We start from the raw sequence: 20781 nt of genomic DNA, 5'->3' as shown, positions 1-20781 counted from the left end.
GCATATAGTTAGGACCGCTCGTTTGGGTTGGTTTTTACGATAGTAAGCAAAAAAAAAGGTGGCAGTGCAAGAAAAAAATGGCGTGTTCCAAACTCCGGAGTAAGGCGCCCGCGGCGCCGTCACGTGCGGGATGAAACGCAAGCACAAAAAGAACAGAACTCCCGCTGGCGCTGTTCCATGCAGGGGGCGTGGGAGCACTGCGAAAACGGGAAATTTGAATTGCATTGGACAAACCTTCGTTCCATTCATCGAGAGAGGGGTGAGACAGGGCGGCGAAGAGCGTGATGGGCGGTAGCAGTGAGCGGATAACGGCGCTACAGCCCATAATGGCGAATCACTGCTCTGCACTTTGACAGCTTTCACGTTGAGTCATACTCTAATTTTTTTTTAATTGTGCAGCACACTGACATTCTAAAATCAAGCGATTGACGATAAAAATTAATACAGACAGATTCTATCAAGGCCAAGCGTAGATGCGGTGTTCATCCAACCGGGATCCCTCTTTTTTGCAGGGGTCACCATGACCAACAATAATGGTGTATTTAAAAACTGACAATTGAGAATACAAATATACAGTGTGCACTGCCTTAGATGTAAAGCGCTATAGAGTCCTCGCTTCCAGATGACTCCGAAGAAAGGACGAACCCGTAGCTGATCACGTCCAGGTGACGCCCCGATAAGTCATGGTTGTCGCGTTAGGCTGGCTCCAGGGGAATGAGGAGGGCAAAGATGACGGGGGAGATGGACGATGACTGAGCCTGCCGAGCGCCTGGAAGCGATGTTCGTCATCGGCGGTGGCGTCTCCGAGCTTGCTGAGCAGTACGTAGGCCAGCGTGAGAAAGCCCGTGCCCAGGAAGTCGCCGCATCCCGTGAGGAACGGTATGGCCGCGTTGTCCGGGTCAACGCTGAACCGCCACAACAGGTAGACGACCAGGCGCGCCAAGTACAGCAACACCATCACCTGCAGGCAGGGGCCACGGGTGGGAGGGTGAAATAAATCACTGCTACAAACTCCGTGCAACCCGAAGCTTTCTCCGTGTTCTAGGTCGAAGTAACATTTCGAGACCGGGTCTAAAGTGACCATCGAGAGACGAGTCAAAAGTAGTCAAAAGTCACAGTGAGGTCATGACCTCGAAATGTGTTCGTGATTTGCAGGAAGGCTGATTATGAGTTCTGTACAGTTGGTATCGAATCAAGTGACAGGCAGTCGGAAGCATGTAGATGGGCGCTCATTTGAACCAGCCGCAGACGTGTGTGTGATGATGCCCCACAATTATAGGGAGGGGCAGGAGTAACAAATCCCAGACCACTCTCACTATCGCCCAATAAAGGGAAGCTCCTACTAAACATTTTCTAGCCACTCCTTGATCTCAGTGTCATAGCGACGCAATCTCCCTTGACACCACTTCCACGCAGCCTGCATTGACGCAGGAGTTAATAGATATTTAAGTAGTGATTAAGATGAAAAGACACTGAACGAGCAAAGAATGAATGCAAAGACCTCACTACAAAAACACTACTGCAGAATGCGTAGCAGCTGGATATCCACTACACAAAGAGAGGGAGAGAGACGATATGGCGATCGTGGCTGCGAGGATGAGCAGCTGGATCAACTGTTACTCTGATAGGCACGAGTGAATAATAAATTTACCTCTTGTGTCGGTTTGATTTGTAATGCACATTGTTGGCTTCTCCTTATAGTCACTAACCTTTAATGTATAGATTTTGTCGACTTTATTTTATACTGTGTTGTTGCCATTCTTCCTTTTTTGTATGGCTGTCGGATATAAGCTGTAACCATTGTTTGTCCAACAGTGTAAACCTACTCCCCTCTATAATACTTCGGCCCTGAGGGTACATGCAAATAAATAATGTGGGGCCCACGTCGGTCCCCATGTCTTGCTTAGAGCTAGCAGGCCGGCGCCGCCGACGGGGCTGTCGCCGTCAGCGGCAATGGCGTGCCGAGTCTCGCGGTCTCTCGTGCGAGACGTGACGCGCCCTTCTTCGCCGGCCGACGCGCCGGCCTGCCCTTTTAATTCGCGAGCACCACCCTCCTCCTCCCCACTGGGAGACCCTTCTCTCACGAAGGGCATAAACCTGCGCGCGGGGCCCTCCCCGAGGCCTTTTTCGCCACGCATGGTCGAACCGACCGGTACCACCAGGAACGTTCCGTTCCCCGAACACGAGGCAAGGCGAGTCTCCCCTCAGGAGACGAATTAAGCCGGCGGCCTACGACGATTTGGGGACTCCGCCCTCCGTCCAAGCTCGGGACAGCCGCCCCCTTGCACACAGTGTGCATTTGACCGACTGTGGAGTAAGGCGCACTTTATCGACTTAGCCTGCCTCCGAGCTCCTCTTTCGCCCCTTGCGGTGAGTTGATTGGACCAACAGTGCGTCCACGTGACGCCTCGTGGTGGATTGCGGCTCTGGTGGTCGTGTTCTGGCTGAATAGTCAAGTAATACAGCCCATTTATAGCCGCGAAGTCAACAATAAATAAATAAATAAATAAATAAATAAATAAATAAATAAATAAATAAATAAATAAATAAACAAACAAACAAACAAACAAACAAACAAACAAACAAATAAATAAATAAATAAATAAATAAATAAATAAATAAATAAATAAATAAATAAATAAATAAATAAATAAATAAATATGTGGCGAGTGTGTGTCATAGTCTTGTGCCCGCGAAGGAAACTGCAGCACTCTGACTGAAAGCATCCTAATAACGCAGAAAGCGTCAAAACATTTTTTACATGTTTAAAAACTTATTTAAAATTACTTCAATTTGTAAGCGGGAGTCAGTCTCGCTCTATGTCCAGGTGGTTTCTGTTTTTAACGAATGTCCTTATATTTACCGACAACCCTGATTATATCACCGAGTAAAATGTGTATATCTAGGTTTGACATCTGTCATGGCTTGGCATAGCGCTCAGTGGTAGGTTGTCTTTTCAGTTTTTGGTTGTCCGTCTATTTATTTTTGGTGTACGATGATTACTGAAAATAATGTACGTGCTTGGACATTATAATTACTTGACATTCACATCACATGTTCATTTTCTTGCTTCCTTTGTTTATTTACTTCTGTGTTGTGGAAAAGGTGGCAACGAAACTGGTCAAAATTCCCTGACCTCATTCTAAATAAAATTTATGCATCAGACACCAAGAAAGTAGAAACGCTGACACATCTTGGCAGCTTTTGAGTGAACGCTTTATTAAACTATGATTTCTGGCATTCCGTGATTCGGTGATCAGGACAATCAGTGTCTTCACTTGTGTTGGTAGTATGTAAAATGCCTCAGGAGCACTTGCAGAGATGTGGGGGCATATTAGAGAGAGAAGTTTCCCTGAGGAAAATTCAAGGGGCTGTGTGAAAAAAGACGCAACCCTAAAACCACGCGCACATTACTCAGCAATCACCATTTGAAAGTTTACCGTTACTGCATAAATGTTTTTAGAAAACGAACTCCCAGATGCTCAGCCGTTATGATAAAAAGAATCACCTGGCTGTCAATTATGCCTCCACGTAGATAATTAAGGTTGTAATCAAAATGTTATCACATATAGGAAAAGATCACTGAGCAGACAAATGCAGGAAGGACGGGGAAACTTTTCAAAGTGCTACCAGTTGTGCCGCGCCTCCGCCAGATGGCGCCACGGGTTCCGCGACCGAGAGAAGACGCAGTGAAACATCCCCCTCGCGAGGGGCACGATCAAATGCAGAGCATTGCCGGGGGCGCACGACGTTAAGTAGTTTGCGTTGCGTTAATGTTGTTGCACTTGTGGCAATTGCTGACGAGAGAGCGCTCGTCAGTAGTAATTTGAATGAGTCAACAATATAAGGCGCGTTCGTAGCGTCCCATTCTGTGTCGGCTTTGTGGCGCAGTGGGTAGAGCACCATGTACATTGCGTTCCGCCCGCAGGGTCGAGGGATCGAAACCGGGCGCCGGATAGTATTTTTTTTTATATAGTAGGGAGGGGTGCGGACTACGGACGTCAACACGGGTGACATCGTGAGTTACTGAAATGCTCTGCATTTAAAAAGCTGCCGCCAAACTTTACTGCATGTTTCTGATAAAAATTCTTCTTGATGCTATCCGTATGCCGGCATTCTACAGGGAGATCAGCAAATCAGCAAGATAGTTGTTCCACAGTAAGGAAGCATTAGGCCATTATTTACGTTCGATAGTACGAAGCATGTGACCACAGCGAATAGGGATGGGCCGTAGGGGCGTGAAACACTTATTTCCGTGGGGAAGTTACCCAAGGTTATCGCTCGTTAATTTATGTAATAAGGGCCAATTGAGATTACAAATTATGAAGTATGCCTAAACGTTGCCGAATAATTATGGCATCCTTTAAGACGAAAGATTTATTTAGTAAAGGCAAAGCATGACAGTCCCCGCCTAAGCTGACGAAATAGAACCAGCGGAGCTTTCGAAGTTAATGAATAAGCGTAAGACAGCTGACACACGGAAGTATAATATGGAGAGGATCGAGCATGCTGTAAGGAACGCAGGCAGCCTGAAAGCAGTGAATAGGCGTGCAGTCATGGGGAAATATCAGATGTACGCAATTAAAGACAAGCAAGGCAATGTCATCACAAATACGGATAAAATAGTTGCAGCAGCCAAAGGTGTTCTATAGAGATCTGTGCTGTAACCGCGACATCCAGGATAATACCGAATGAGGAAGTAGTTCAGAGGAGATAGAAATCCCACCAGTAACGACAGAATAAGTAGAGAAAGCTTTGAAATAAATGCCAGGGGGCAAAGCACCTGGTGAGGATCAGATAACAGCCGACCTCTTGAAGGATGGTGCGCAAATTGTACTATAACAACTGGCAAACATGTATATGCAATGCGTAATGACCGCGTGTGTACCGGAATCTTGGAAAAACGTGATCATCATCGAATCCATAAGGAAGGTGACATGAAGGACTTGAAAAATTAAGGCTGATCAGCTTACTGTTAGTCGCCTACAATGTACTTGCCAAGGTAATCGACAACAGCATTTCTGCCCCTTTTTTTTCAGTCAACCTAATGAACAAACAGGGTTCCGTAAAGGCTATTAAACAATGAACCATATCCATACGATCAATCAGGTGATAGTACGCTGAGTATACTGAACTCCTATATATAGCCTTCATAAGTTATGAGAAAGCATTTGACTAGGTCGCAACATCAGCAGTCATTCAGGCATTACGGAAACAGGGTGTAGATGAGCACTATGTAAGCATACTAGAGGATATCTACAGTGGTTCTACAGCTGTCATCGTCCTCCATATGGAGAGCAGTAAAATACCTATAAGGAAGGGTGTCACACAAGGAGACACAATCTCTCCAATGTTATTCACAGCATGCTTACAAGAAGTATTCAGAACGTTGGATTGGGAACAGGTGAGAGTAAGGGTTAATGGAGAATACCTCAGTAACCTCAGATTTGCTGATGACGTTGTCTTGCTAAGTAACTCGGGGGACGAATTGCAAAGCATGATTACAGCACTGGAAAGGCAGGGTAGAATTGTGCGGATGAAAACTAATATGCAGAAAACTAAAGGTACGCTCAATAACCTCGGGAGAGCCCAGCGGTTTGAGATAGGTGGCGAGTCAGTGGAAATGGTAAGTGAGTATATCTACTTAGGCCAAATAGTGACCCGGGATATTGAACTAAATGTTCAATATGCTCACCTACTACCTCAATCTGACAGATTTGGAGAGTTTCGCACTTTAAGTTTTTTGCCTTAAGTTTTGTGTAACTTCGTAATTTCTTCCCCCGTCCACTCCTGTACAGTCATAACTGTGTTGCAATATTTGTAAATAAAAAAATGCATAAGAACTTAAGCGTTCCAGCGCGAAAAGAAAGGCCCCTGTAATCAAGCCACGCAGATAAATAAAAGTTAATCAAACGTCGCGTTTGTTCGCAGGTCCACAGTATGAGAACAGATCGCATATACCTGTGCAAGCGTGGCGCACATGTAGAGCGTGTAGTAGGTGGCGCTCATGGACACGTATCCGAAGCGCAGCACCTTGGCGAGCACCACGAACAGCGTCTGGCCCGGCAGCACGACACCAAGCAGCACGATGGCCACCTTCGACATCTGGCCTCCACGGTAGTAAATCTCCAGAGGGCCGATGCACACGCCCTGACCCGGGGGAAGGATCCCCAGGCTGACCACTTTGTTCAAGTAGCTGGACAGGGTGCAGCTGAACACAGACGCCAGGTTGCCTCCCAGCGCTGCGAAAAGGTTTTGTGTCAACAAGTGTAAATAACTCCGAAGTCAACTTCAAGAATCGACGCACTTCGGCAACACTGCCTCGTCGCCCAGGCACGTTCACAATATCGGCTGTTAACCCCACACTGCCCTGGGGAAACGTCATTACCGCTCTTTAAGCCTAGCACCACCTAACAGACGACGTCATTTTATTCGATGCCGGGGATTGGCTGACATTGTGAAAGAGAGACGAAATTGATAATTCTGAAGTTGCTGCAGTACCTCACTGTTCGCTTTCAGTGAAAATCGAAAGCTCGAAAACTCGGTGATAAGATTGTTTGTACATTTAACACTGCGGTGGCACACATGTTCCGAGAAATTAACCAAGAAGATAAAAAATAATAAAAAAAACTGATCAGAAAATCACAGTTAAAAGTTATGAGGGCGATCATGGGAGGGTAATGTCGTGATGAACGTCCCTTCTAACCGGTGATGTATTGCGCTCATATTGCAGTCAAAGGTTTATATAACCAGTGCAGAAGGAAAAGGAAAGAAGCTTCATCTTTCGAATCATCCCGAGTCCAGGCGTATTGGAAAGCTATGAACAAGGCTTTTTCCGCCTTAGACGTCAGCAGGAGGTCGCTGCGGTGGGGTAAGGGAGCCTTGGATTCCAGGGTGACCCTAGTGCAATGACGCAGTTGCAATTGGAGTTTAAGGCCGAGGAAGCCTTCGTTATAGCTTCCAAAAAGGCACCTTGGACTAAGAAAGCCTACCCGCGGTAGAAAGAGTAGCCGTGAAAACCCCGTTAAAGGGAGGAAGACAACATTGCCGAGGGCACGTTGTGAAGCCTCAGTATAGTGTACGCGTGATAGTTAAAAAAGCTATGCGTGGTATCCTTGACAGGAGTTTCCCGCCACAGATGCATTCTTTAAATAGCCATTTGGAGACTGTATGGTGATGTCTGTAACGTGTAGGACCGGCTGTGATTTAGCAAGGACGCATCGAACGCCAAACTCAGTGCAACACATGCGCGAGGAAGTGTGGAAATCATTTTAAAATAATGTCTAGTGTTGAGCAATGGATGCATTGTCACCTCATGAAGCTAACGCTGAACGTCCGTTACTTTCGCAAGGTCATCCTAATATCCCTATACAGCTGAAATTCAATAGCGAGACGAGCGAATGTATTACATATCCGTGCGAAGCGCAATATAAAAATCTCAGTCATTTTGTTAGCCTCCTATAGATGAAAATTGGTTGACAACACGCATATGTGGGAAGCGACGTAAAGCTAAGCTTCAGTGATGCTCACATCTCTATATTTGTCAGTGTCCTGAACTGCACGATGGCGTTCAAGTATCACCGCTTCAAATGACCGCACGGCCGTGCAGGAGGAGGAGGAGAAATATACTTTTACTGGCCGAAATCGAGAACCATTATCCGGGCAAGAGGATGTACAACTACGTTGCCAGTTTTCTAGAAAACAGAACGTTCGAGATCCGAACGGGCAACGACGATCCGAAGACCTACTACAATGATCGCGGAGTACCACAAGGCTCCATAATATCACCCCTGCTATTCAATTTGGTGATGAGAAAGGTGGCAATTGACATACAAAAAACCAGCGGCGCGCGCCTCACCGTCTATGCGGATGATATCACGCTGTGGACGGAGCGAGACGATTATCCTACCACTGAGGAGGCATGTATAGACCTTCAAGCAGCCCTTTTTGCCCTAGAAAACGCCATCCAGGCAGCAGGAATGCATCCCTCACCGGAAAAGTCCACTCTACTGCTTTTGGGTGGCAAAGAACAGGAAAGACAAAAAGTCCATCTTTACCTTGAAAATCAAGATATTCCGCTGTCCTCGCAAGGTTGGATCCGCCTACTCGGCGTTCCTATCAGTCAAAAAGGCAACGCCACAGAATGGCTCAAGCAGGTCCGACAGGGCTGGGATGCTACAGCCCACCTTATCCAAAGAATCGGCACAAAATTCGGTGGCGCAAGCACCGCCCTCATCCGGAACATCGGTAGAGCCATTCTAACTTCCCGGCTAACATATGGCGGGACCTGCTTCAACCTGACGCAAACCCAATTACATAAAGTTCGAACATTGCATCACAAACTGCTTCGCGTCATCACCGGACTGCCTCGGCACACCAAGCTAAATGACTTGTATACTTTTGCATCGCTGCCACCAATTGAAACAACGCTGGAAGCAGCGCGCGACAACCATTCCGACCGTCGCGAACTCACCGTTCAAGGCCGTCATCTCATCGCCTACGATGAGACACGAACTTTTACACCTGGCCCGTCAGCAGACCCTTCTTTGACCCGAAACCCGCCTTGGCAATGGACACAACCGGTAAATCACAAACCAAGGTCGACAAAAGAGCGCAAAAGGCACAAGCATCAAAGAAACACCCTATCTCGCTTCCAGCACCTACTAGAACCAGGCACATATGCCATCTACACTGATGCCGCACTAGCATCCGACCGATACACCACGTCAACGATCCGAGCTTGACAGAGTACTTGACGTTCTCTACGAAAACCGAAATCGACCCATTTACAGCGGAACTTAAAGCCATTCTACTGGCCACCGCCCTACTTAAGAGGGATCTCCCGTCCATCAAGACAAAACACAATCCCTCTAAAGTCGTCATATATACTGACAATGCAGAGGCAATCAGCACAATGCACTCTCCAGATCCGCATGACTATATCTCCAATGCAATTAGACGAACCATCGACAACCTTGCCGAAATGAATGACACCACAATTCTTATAGAATGGACCCCCGGCCACCAGTCCAACCCAGGGAACGAGACGGCCCATCGCATGGCATCTGTGTCACTTCGTACCTCCCAGAACTCTCGTGCGACGCCCGCCCCACTTCCCGAACCTGCCCTCAACAGCCCAGTCGTCGAACGCCGTATCCGAAAAATGCGGCGACGCCGTCACCTCAAGGAAACGACCCCAAGGCCAGACCCACCAGTTCCAGAGGACATCCCGCGAGGCCTTCAGGTCCTTCTGCACAAGGCCCGCTCCGGCACAGCCGTCACTCCTGACGTCCGCGACCGATGGACCTGGTACCGACGTTTCGGCAGAAAAAGACCAGATGGCTCCACACCTGTTCCCCCTCCTACCCTTCCCTGCCCCTTGTGCAGTGCCGACCAACCCACCATACACCTTCTCTGGAACTGTGCCGGACTCTCCGAGGAACGGCGTAGGTGTCTACCTCCTCACGTCACTTCCCTTCAAGAATGGATAACGCCTTCGAGCGACGTGAAAGAAACTTTACTGACGCTGTGGGCATTTGCTGAACGTACAGGTGTAGTGAAAATGACCTAAATCAAGTGGTCCGTGTGCGGGGCGGACATGCTTTGTGATTGAACCCAATCCCCCCCGCTGGTTTATTTCCCCTCCTCTTCCTCCCCTTCCCCTGCACGAGGCGTTCGACCTCTCCCTTCTAAATAAATTCATTCATTCATTCATTCATTGAGGCTGTGGCGGCGCTGCAGCCTGGCGGTGCAAAAGCGATGGCGCGGGGGCTGAGCGACAGGCGATGAGTGCGGGCCGCGCGCTGCCTGTGCGCAAGCAGTCACGAACGCCACGAGTGTGGAATAATACGGGGCCCCAGTTTTTGTGTGCACGGCATAGCGTTCAGACGTGTCTCGGGTCGTCTCTCTGTCGCGTTCCTGACATTGGTGACCCGAACGCTGCAGCGGAGTCAAGGAGCCAGAATGGACCCGCCTCGCGACACCGGCGGTAATTCTGCACCCTCCGCTGCCTATTTACATGGCATCTCCACCCTCGCCTGCCGTTTCCCCCTTCAGCGCTCAGCACACCGACGTGTGGTTCCTTCAAGCCGAGGCAGGTTTCCGAGTGAGCCACATCACGTCGCAAGAGACCCGCTTCAGCCATCTACCTATTGAGATCGCGGTCGAAGTTCGCGACATCCCCGCAAACCCACCTACCACAAACCCTTAGACACATTAAAGGCTGCCATTTTGAGCCGCTCGAGGCCTTCGGAACGGCAGCGTTTCCAGCGGCTGCTTTCTGCAGAGGCGTTGGGTAATCGTAGACCTTCGCAGCTCCTTCGCCAACTGCAAATCCTGCTTGGCGACACACCTGCCACGGACTCCAGCTTGCTGAAGGAACTTTTCCTGCAGCGTCTTCCCTCGTCTGTGCAGATGATCCTCGCGACGGCCTCTGACCTCCCCTTGTCACAATTGGCCGCGCATGCCGACAAAGTAATGGAAGACGCCACATTACATTCGTCTCCATCCACGGTTGAATCCGCTCGATCTTCCGAACATACCACCGTGGCGGCACAAACCACCTTGCGCTCACCGGTATCCGACGACGTCACCGCTCTACATGAGGGCATGCGAAACCTGGAGGAGCTTGTTGTGTCTGCTGGCTACCGCTCGTCGCAAGTGTGCAACACTCGTCGGTTTCGTCGTTCTCCCCGTCGCTCGTCGCCGCACGTATACCGTGAGGTATATACAAAGCGCCCGCAGCCTCACGACACTGATTCCTTGTGCTGATACATAAAACTTCGCGGGCTCATCCTGAGCTGGTCCCTACATCCGGGGTCCCGTTGATCCTGCTCGCCTCATCCGCTAAGGACATCAGCTGGCGCTGACCCTCCGCGCCCGAGGTCCTGAAGGCCGTTTCCCAGGTGTTGGGGTGGTTTCTCAGTCGCGTGGCGTCTAGAAGTGTTGGATGGTTAGGTCAGGCAATGACCATGTGGTAGATGGTTCCCCGGCCTGTTGGCAGTTGGGACATGCGGGTGAGGAGTAGAGTCGGGGTAGAGCGGTTGCATTCTGGATGATGTTGGGTAGGTATTGCTCTGGAGCAGACGCCACTTGACTTGCTCCACCTTGTCAAGCAAATGATGATGTGGTGGTAGAGTGCGCCGTTGCTCCCGATAGTAGTTTGTGATGCACTTAAAGGTGGTGAGGGGGGCAGGTGTGTCCAGACGCTCTTCCGGATCTTCGTCCCCCGAAACCATGGCACCGGCAATTTCTTCTCGTGCCAAGTGATGGTCTCGGGCATTACACCTACCTTCGGTCTCAGTATTGGACAGAGTCCAGATGATGCTGAAGGTCCCCTTCCGTTCAGGAAGTTGGTGGGTGTGGAGAAGGTGATGAGCATCAGGTCAAATATGACTACGTAGGTGGGCACGTCAGGCGTCTTGGGAGTCTGTGCAAATGTAACGGGGGTGCTGGATAATGGCGAGAGCATTGGCCACCTGCTCTCCAATCGGAATTTCTTCTCCGATAGTGGTGCGAAAAGAAGCGACTTTCCAGTTGTCGTCCCCAGTACATGCCACGGCTATCCCTTCACCTGCACAGGCCAGGGCTGCGTCTGTGTAAGCTATTCTGCGAGGGGCTATGTACTGAAGCATCTTGCTGAGTGCTTTGGCACGTGCTTCTCACCTGCCATTGTGCTTCGTTGGGTGAAAGGCTTTCGGTATTGGGCGGCCGTAGATGAGGGACCTCCAGGAAAGGGGTATTTTCCTGAGCGCTTCACCAACGTAGATGTGGTTGAGGTTGAGTTGAGTAAGGATGGTCTTTCTAAGGGTGTTTACCAAGTCTAACCAGTTAGTTGCTGTGGTGAGCCTCAACCAAATCTGCTAGAGTGTTGGCGTCTATCTCCATAAGTCTCTGCGTGGATGCCGAGTCTGGAACATGCAGGGCCGTTTTTGTAGCTTTCCGGAGTAGAGTTTTCTGTCGGGCTTGCTCAGCTTTTAAAATATTCATATAGCGAGCCACGTGGACTACGCGAGAAATGGCGAAGGCTTGTACCAGGCGGAGGGTGTCTGCTTCCCTCCTCGAAGGATGTCTAGTGGTAACTCTCCGGACCATGTGACCTAGTTGGTCTAGTAATGCTTGATTAGGTTGATCTGATGGGTACATTAGTTGTTGGCTTGAATGTGGAGACCCAGAATCCGGACTAGCTTGCACGTAGGGCACACCTTTTGGTCTTCGATGGTGAAGTAGACTTGTTGGATTGCGGGGTCTTGAGAATTGCTTCTCTTCATAAATAGTAGTTCTGTATTCTGAGGTGCACATTTGAGGCCCATGAGACGCGCGTGTTTGGTAAATATCTCTGCAGCTTCTTGGAGTGTATCTTGTAGCTTGCCCACAGCGTCCTGTTTGGGGGTTTATAAGGTATTGTTATCTGCATCGAAGGCTACTTTAAGGCGTACGATGTCTTGTAGTTTCTGCGGTAGGTGCAAAATAGTCAGATTAAAGAGGAGTGTACAGAGGACCACCCCTGCAGGGTGCCCCTGTCACCGATCAGGAAGGTGTCCGACTCCAAATCACCTATCTTGATTTGTGCTGTGCGTCGTGTTAAAAATGAGCGAATGTAGTAATAGGCGCGCTCACCGCAGTCAGTGCTGTGGAGTGTAACAAGTATCCCCTGATGGCGCATGTTATCAACGGGGCCTTTTAGGTCCAGTGCTAATAAACCCTCTGAGTGCTCCGGATGGTCTTGTCAAATATGTATTCTTTTAGTCGGAGGAGGACGTCCTGGGTGGTAAGTAAATGTGGGCGGAAGCCAACCATGTTGTACGAAAATTGCCCTGTATCTTCAAGGAAGCTTTATTGTTGGGTTTGGATAATTTTCTCCAATAACGTGCCAACACAAGAAGTAAGGGATACGGGTCTCCGGTTTTCGATGTTGAGTAGTTTGCCTTTATTCTGGATAAAAGTAACACTTGAATGTGAACCTTGTTCCCAGGCTTTGTTCATGGGGTGGAGGAGTGATTCAAGGCCGGCGTCTTCAATATGGCCAGGGCTTTGTAAGTTGATTGATTGTGGGGGTTTAACGCGCCGACGCAACGCAGGCGATGAGGCGCGCCGTAGTGGAGGGCTCCGGATTAATTTTGACCACCTGGGGATCTTTAACGTGCGCCGAAATCTCGTACACACGGGCGTTTTTGCTTTTCGCCTCCATCAGAAAAGCGGCCGCCGCGGCCGGGAATCGAACCCGCGACCTCGTGCTCAGCAGCGAAACGCCTTAACCACTGAGCCACCGCGGCGGGTGGCTTTGTAAGTTATAGAGTCGGCTCCTGGTGCACTGTTCTTATTTGTGGTGGCTAGCGCTTCCTTCAATTCTTTCATAGAGATGGGCTCGTCAAGTGTGCTGTGGGGAAGACCGCTGTAGTTCGGCTGTGACTTCTTTGATATGGGTGATTTTCATAGGAAAGCAGGGCTTAGATGAAAGTGCGTGTAGCCTTTTTGTTCCGCTTGCCGCTTCTGGGCCAACTTCTCACGACGCTGGTCCTCTTTCTTTGCCCCCAGACGTACTTGCCTTGACTCACGCCTTGGAGCCAGCATACCCAACATACAACCACGGTCTGCGTCACGTTTCGCTGCTAGGGCATATATTCCTCTCCTGCGTGGCACTTCTTTCGGGCCTGGATGTCCTGGACGCTGCGGGAACGTTTTTGAGTAATTTTTGTGGCGCTTGTTCACGCGCTCCTTCAGCTTTATTCGAACGCCAGTTTTAAGCTCTGCGGCTATAACGATCTGCCGATGCGGCAGCGGCGGGGGAGCGCCGGCGGCAGGATAGGGAGCCTACATGTGCGCGCCTCCGTCCACACACATGTAGGCTCTTTACGGGAGGAGAGACGAACGCGCCATTTGGTGGCTTTTTGAGAACCAGGAATGCTCCTTCATGGCCGGGCTTGAGCGGGGGCGCACGCAACGCTCCGCTTTAGCGCGGCCGTGATTCATTTTCGCCCCCCCTGGGCGACGGGCGAGGAGCAGCCGTAAGGCACCCAGCGGAGCATTCGGCCAGGGAAGAGCACCAGCAGCAGAAGCCCCTCGAAAGGACTCGAGAGCAACAGGTACAGCTTCGCTTTATTACTCAGTATCCGAGAAGGTTTTTAACAGAAGAAAAGCTGAAGTCTTCAAAATTATTTGGTAGAAAACGCTGTAAGGCTACTTCCCGGATTTTCACGGCCTGGCCGTGTCGCCCGTGGCGCCAACTAAACACCTTTAAACATTCTTAGGCTATTTGCCCGATTTATGCGCGTCCTGTGCGTGGCCACAATTGGTTACACCAGTGGAAGAAGCCGAGTATGCTTCGAAACGTTGGGAACACTTTCAGTACAAAGTTTGCTTGTAGTATTTTATTTATTTTCATCGAAGTCACCGAACTTTCAATGCTTCTTTATTGTTTTTTGTTTATGAAATACTGCAGGCCATAAATACGGCCCCAGCTGGAGTTGGAAATGTTACAATAAAAATAATATGACCAAATACATAATCATACTGGAGGGCAAAACAACAGAAAGTTCTACAACATATTGAGGCCCAAAATTCAAATCAAACTAATTTTCTCAGCACAAAAGTATGATGCGGCAGTTTGTTCCAATTTGTTATTACGCGAAGAAAAAAATACTTAAAGTTGTTAGTACGAGCAAAGATAGGCGTGAAGCTGTCGGAATGGTGACGTAGTGAAGGAGACGAGGATAACTGACAGAGGACTTGTGAGAGATATATAATAATGTTTTTCTTTGATACGTAAAAAAGAAATTTAGATCTTGCGAGTTCTCTTCGAGACACTAAAGTTGAATTTTGTTATTAACTATTATCTTTGTCGAAAACTCAGACTGGCGAAGCGACTAAAAATAAAATGAATGGCTTATCTTTGGTTTCTTTCTGGATTGTTAACGAATTCTTCAGTGTGTGGATCCCGAACCTCAGTTCCATATTCCAAATAAGGCGGGACTACCGTGTTGAATGCAAGGAGTTTAGTTTAGGGGGAGAGCTGTTGGCGGTGTGCCTTAGGAAGCCTAAATTTCTACGGGCACACGAATAAACCTTTTCAATTTGCGAGGACCAAGTTAAATTGATAGTGATTGGACGGCAAGATATTTTAAATTCGCGTTACAATCACCACTATCCATGTATGTTCTCGAAATTGAACTTCTTGAAACTTCTCGGAGCTTAACTTCTTGAAACTGAACTAATTAAGATATTCATAAATACACGTCATAATCACCTCTACGCGTATAGGTTTCATTGGCAAGGAAAATGCACTTCTCGAAACGGAACTATATTCGGGCAAACATTTTCAGAGCAAATAAAACCAGACCAGGGGAGCTATTCCAGAAGGCCCGAGTTCGCTTACTCCCGAGTTTCCAGCGGCTTGGGTTATGAAAGCGGAAATAGTGGAGCATTCGATACACCTTGAGCAAGACCACCGGAATCGCGCGCAGCACGCCTTGCATATTCAGCGCGCTGTGTTGGCGCCGCTTACGTTGATAAAGTACGGCGTGTGCTATCTTCCGCATGCAGCACCCTCTGCAATCGCTCTCCAATACTCGTTCCCGAGCATAAACTAGATAACCTAAAGTGACCATATTCCTCGGATCCCAAAGCGGGACGGAGGGGGGGGGGGGGGGAAGGGGTGGTGTAAGGAAGAACTTAGCACATAGCTTGAAGGGAGACTACGGCTCAGTGAAATTTTGTTTTAACTGGAAGATAATAGTTTGGTAGTTCTCTCGGCCTTTGTTCGTCGAGCAATGATGCGTTATTAGGTGAATAAATAAATAAGTGCTGGAGCACGTCCACCCAGCGTTCGTCAAACGCAGAAGGATGTGCTGAACGGATTGTCGGTAAACTGTAACTTAAACAAAACAACTCAGACACTCGGTCTGAGCAAGGAACACACAGAACTTTCTTGCTTAGTTCCATCGCATGCACTCTTTCCTTGAAGTTCCTCAAACACTTTCTTTCGGCTCTTTCATTCCTCCAGCTTTTCATTAGTGATACTGGGCTTGATGCCCGTTTTCGATATTGCCGACTGAAAGCGGGACAAAACGCCGTCCCACAAGCAGGCTGCGGGATAGCGGGACCACAGATGCAAAACCGGGACGTGTCACGCCTAAATCGGGACGTCTGGTCACTTTGAGATAACACCACTGCTACTTTGAAATCCCCAGCGTGGCTGTTGGCCACGCCCGGTAAGGGGCGGTCCGTTTTTCTCGGTGTTCTGTTCTTCGACTGAATTATGTTGCAACGTGGCCTGAGGGCAGTACCAGTGCAGCTCTGCGCAAGCGCAAAGCAAATAATCAAACGGGTCCACTGTAGCGAATGGAACGCGCCGTGCTCCCGACCATCAAACGTGGCTTTTGTTTACGGCTTGCTTGAGTGTGCACGGCGGGCGCTTATCAGAAATCGTCCCTTGTCAATTGAAGAGTGCGTTTGACAATTGGCGAGTGCGTTTTAGGCGTTGAAGTTGTGTCATTAGTCATCGACTATGCTTTCACGGTGTATGAAGAAGGCTCACATGGGGGAATCGTGTCGTTTTTGCCTCTCCTGTCGGCTTGTACAATAGTGAACTCTAGTTTGGACCGTACACACCCGCGACTGTGGCAACGTTGGCTGACGGTGGCCTGGGGACTTCATTTTTGTTTTGTGCTAAGATCTTGTCACTGCTAGCGGGCATGAAATGACGACTTCGTGGCTACGATGCTACGCCCACACAAAGTGGGCGCCATGGGTGGGTGTGGCTTCGGTTATTACGCCGCGCCCCCGAAGGATCTGGATTAGAACTCGGAGGAAACTCGGGCATGGTTTTTCACGGCCGAGTTGAACTCGGGACGCCCGTGGTGGCCGCTGCTGCGGCGTGTTTTATATTTATGTTCTCCGTAGCATGCATATTTCTGCCCCGACAGGTATTTGAAATAAAATAGGAATTTCGAGCCCGTTTCTTTCTCCCGAAAAGTGCTTTGCATTAGTTGTGTAGTCGTCTGGAGACCGACCCCCGTTTGCGACGACCTAGAAACGGCTTTAGCTCCATGACCGTCGAGGAGCAAGTGTAATGTGCGCTGCGGTTTTACGCTGCGGGCAGCTTTTACAGAAGCGTTGGTGGCGACCGCACCATCGACCGTCACCAGTCGACTGTCAGCGGGTGTGTGCGCAATATAATCAGTGGAGACGTGTTTTGCAGACTTCGCCTTTCTTTTAGGTGGTTTGGCGGACATAGCTTCTGCAGGATCCTACCGCACGTCTATCCGTCTGCAGCCGGAGCGTGCGCTTCAGTTATCGTCTGCTCGCAAAGCAGTTTCCAACGAGCGTTGCATGACCGTGCGTTTTGTTTATCATCAATCCGGCGGACAGTCTCCCTCGAGGGGTTGCGTAGCGCGCATTTCTTGTGAAAACGTTACTGACAGGATAGCTTATACGTATTACATATGATGTCAAGGAGACAGTCGACGCACCGATAGTCGGTTGAGGTGGTGTATTCGCAGGGGTGAAGCCGATATGAATGCAGATCCGAGCGTTGAGACAACCTAGCTCGTTTCTCACGCATGCACATTGTGGGGTTCTTCTTCTTCCCCTGGCACGTCTTTGGCGCATATCCCCGTGTTAGGATTGGGCATAATCCTGCCTTCCTCTTCCACATGGTCGATGCTGGTACTGCAAATACCCCGATAGTTTGATGGCCTGTTGCATGTTTTCATTATCCTCTCTACAGTACAATCAACGGGGCACGCTTATTGTGAGAGGCGATCTTAACACCTTTCAACGGGTTTTGTTCAGCGTCATCGTCGTGTGGCAGGAAGCAGAGCATGAAAATCCAGTAAAGGGGAGAGCTAAGAATTAAAGCAACCGCGTGACGCCAGTGGGAGGGTAAGCGGGAGTGGGAAGGGCGCGAAGGAAGAGAGGGTTGTGAGGGTATTGAACTCTAAGAACAAAAAAACGACTGTGGAGAGCTTCTTCGAACAAGAGCGGTGAAGAGCAAAATGAAATAAAGCAAACAAACCTTAAAAGTTGTTTTTCTTGTTGCTATTCCTTCCTTCTTAACACCTGGCCACTTGGGGGACGGGCCCGGAATTTGGGCCTTTGAGGAACTAACGTGCCCGGTTCGCAAAATTCGTAACACAGTGGATTCGAACAGTAACAGTTGTAGAATAGTGCGTGCAGCGTAAAGCCTGAACGTGATGTCACGGGAGTAAGAGAGGTGGACACCACCCTCGCAGAACCCCGATTCTAGGGAGGCTGTGGCGTGTTCCAGTCTGCTTGCACACTAAGACGAACAAATGAAAGAGAAGAAACTGACGCAAACACGCAAGAGCAGAAAAAAAAAGCCGTTTAAAGTAATCCGTGCTAATAGAAAAAGAAACGAAAGCGAGGAAAAAGGCGCAGGTACAGTAAATTAAAAAAGATGTTGCTAATACGTGTCACCGGGGTTTCGCCTTAAAAGTGCGTAAGAAGACTGAACCGCGCCGAGGAAATTTTGTGTCGAAAATCGGAGAGTTTCGAGCAGCAACTGTTTTGAATGTGGCGGGCTTTCATCACCCGCTTTCTTTTTTTGCTAGTCGGCCATAGTCACGTGATTGCGTCGTGTGCACCCAACGGCAGAAACTACTTTTTAGGACGAGAAATTCAAAACAAAAAGATTATATGAACGCATGAAATAAAGCACAAAATGGACTTTGTAGTGAAATACAGATTAATAAAGTAAAAGTACAAAAAAAAGAAGTAATTGGATTGGCGTGCCCGCAGTAGCAACCAGTGCATCAGTGGAGCGAGAGAAAGCACTAAAAGTTGCGCCATGCCCTAGTGGCGCATCCTTGGTGCGCGCTGCCCTGGACCGATTACGTCACCTCAGTAATCAGCAAATAGCACGAATCGCATTTTTAATGCGTTTTAACCCTGTCCCGACATATTATTGTCACCACAGCTCCGCCTTGCCTGAATTTCGCTCAAACTCGGGCCTTCTGGAATAGAACCCCAGAAGTGCTACGTTTTAACCGAGGGCTGAGCGGCGAGCTGTGGGCTCAGCCCATTATTCATTACCTGCTGCTCAGGGGGCGGCGGTGTCCTATGTTCAGCCCCTGATGTTTACCAGCATTATTTTTCTAAAAAGGCAATAAAGCAACATTCGCCCTTCCCCCTTTGACAATTATCGATCACGTCGAGAAGCTCGGGCGTCTTACCATTGACGGAGGAAAGGTGCAAGCCGATCGGCGGATAGCGGATGATCGCGTAGTCGAGGATGTAGCCGCCAAAGCTGAAAGCAAGAGGTGAAATAAGTTCATGCAGGGAACGCTGCTACGGAAACAGTTGTGCTTTCGTGCGAAACCGCATTAGCGAAAGCTCGTTCCAATTTCGCGGATGTCGATACTCGAAACGGCTGTTTTTAACAGCACTGAGCAATGTTTGGCGCTTTTGGAGGCAGTTCCTGGTGATGTTAGAAGGTGCTTCTTGACACAATATTTGGTGACAATTATAAGAGCCATCGGTGGCTGGCTTAACGAAACAACGATCTCAGGGGATTTCTGGTCGTAGAAGTGCTCAGACCGCACATTATTTTGTATCGCCTCGTCAACTGGCCGTGCAGATGAAGGTTACTTTTGTTACGAGCTCCGTCTCCGTCTTCATTTCTAGCTACGGTACCGTTCGTCTTGGCACCCCTTAAAATACCGGCAGCGCCGCCATGACATTATCGATTTAGGGAGTAGACGAAACAAAACGAGCATGCCCATACAGCGGCCCCTGGGCCAACCACTGCGACACATATTTGAGCAGCCATGCTAAGCCGCCACCGGCAGGCGGGGACTCTGCCCAGGCACCATGTATTCACCTGGAGGCCGTGAGCGCGATGATGATGGGGAACCAGCCGACCCGCAGCACCTCCCTGGATATAGTGTTTCTCCTGGCCAGCATGATCCATAGCGGCAACGACGCGACGATCAGGATGATCACCACAGGGGCAATATCTGCACAGGTTGCAAATGAACATGTACAAACCCTGTGGTTGTTCAGATGGTATCTTTTTTTACGCCAGCTTCGGTGGTCACGAAACGGCTTATGATTTTGTTTAGTTCCAGCGTGACGTGAGAAAAGACAGTGAGTAAAGCAAGTAACAGTTAGTGCCGGTACATTCTTCTCGACAACAAAGCCCATGGAATGAAAACAATGTTTTTTACATTCCCCTAATGTTTATTCATACACCCCATTCCCACTGTTGCGCCGTTCTTAAACAGTTCCACTGCCGTCTACAGATACTACACCAACCACAGTTTCTTCACTTGCACTGTACTCTTGGAATAAATTAATGCTATTACAATTGATGCAGATGGTAATGCTAACTTTCTTCGTAACACCAATCTCTTATCCTCCTCGGGTATCGACATAATTAAACACAAGTTTCTAGCAAGCACTGAAGCATACTCATCCATCAGCTTGTGTTATATATTTTTAGTCTTCGCGAATCGGCACCCTTCTTTCCGACTGGAGCAGCGGCAAGGTAGTCCCAGTGGAGAATTCTAGTGATATTCCTTCTCCCTTTAACTATAGAACAATTAATCTAACTTCTGTTAGGTGCGAACTCCTCGAAAACATACCTTATTAGTTTGTTTGAATCTAACTCCTTCTACCCACACCAACACGGGTTTCGTAAATATAATTCCTGCGAAACCAAATTAATAACATTTACCAATGACCTATTTCCGCATTAGATCATTCACTCCTTGCTGACGGTATGTTTATCGATTTCGCGAAAGCTGTTGACACCATGTCCCATCA

The 20781-nt window shown here is 48.8% G+C and overlaps 1 protein-coding gene across 1 annotated transcript in view; it reads right to left on the bottom strand.

Annotated features, from left to right (window-relative positions):
* Positions 1–655: 655 nt before the first annotated feature.
* The window catches only part of LOC144180244 (solute carrier family 41 member 3-like), a 36701-nt gene continuing 16575 nt past the window's right edge, over positions 656–20781 (bottom strand). Inside the window, exons 5-8 of the mRNA XM_077708624.1 lie at positions 19838–19973; positions 19191–19264; positions 5962–6242; positions 656–961 (exon numbers count right to left, since the gene is read on the bottom strand). Coding sequence (XP_077564750.1) covers positions 656–961; positions 5962–6242; positions 19191–19264; positions 19838–19973 — 797 coding nt within the window. The remainder of the gene's footprint in view (positions 962–5961; positions 6243–19190; positions 19265–19837; positions 19974–20781) is intronic.

This window comes from Haemaphysalis longicornis, unplaced genomic scaffold, assembly GCF_048455015.1.
Source record: "Haemaphysalis longicornis isolate Haplotype H1 unplaced genomic scaffold, Haemaphysalis longicornis Haplotype H1 scaffold_4, whole genome shotgun sequence".
Lineage (NCBI taxonomy): Eukaryota > Metazoa > Arthropoda > Arachnida > Ixodida > Ixodidae > Haemaphysalis > Haemaphysalis longicornis.
Note: the sequence above shows the minus strand (reverse complement) of the source record. Positions and strands in the feature narration are given on the sequence as shown.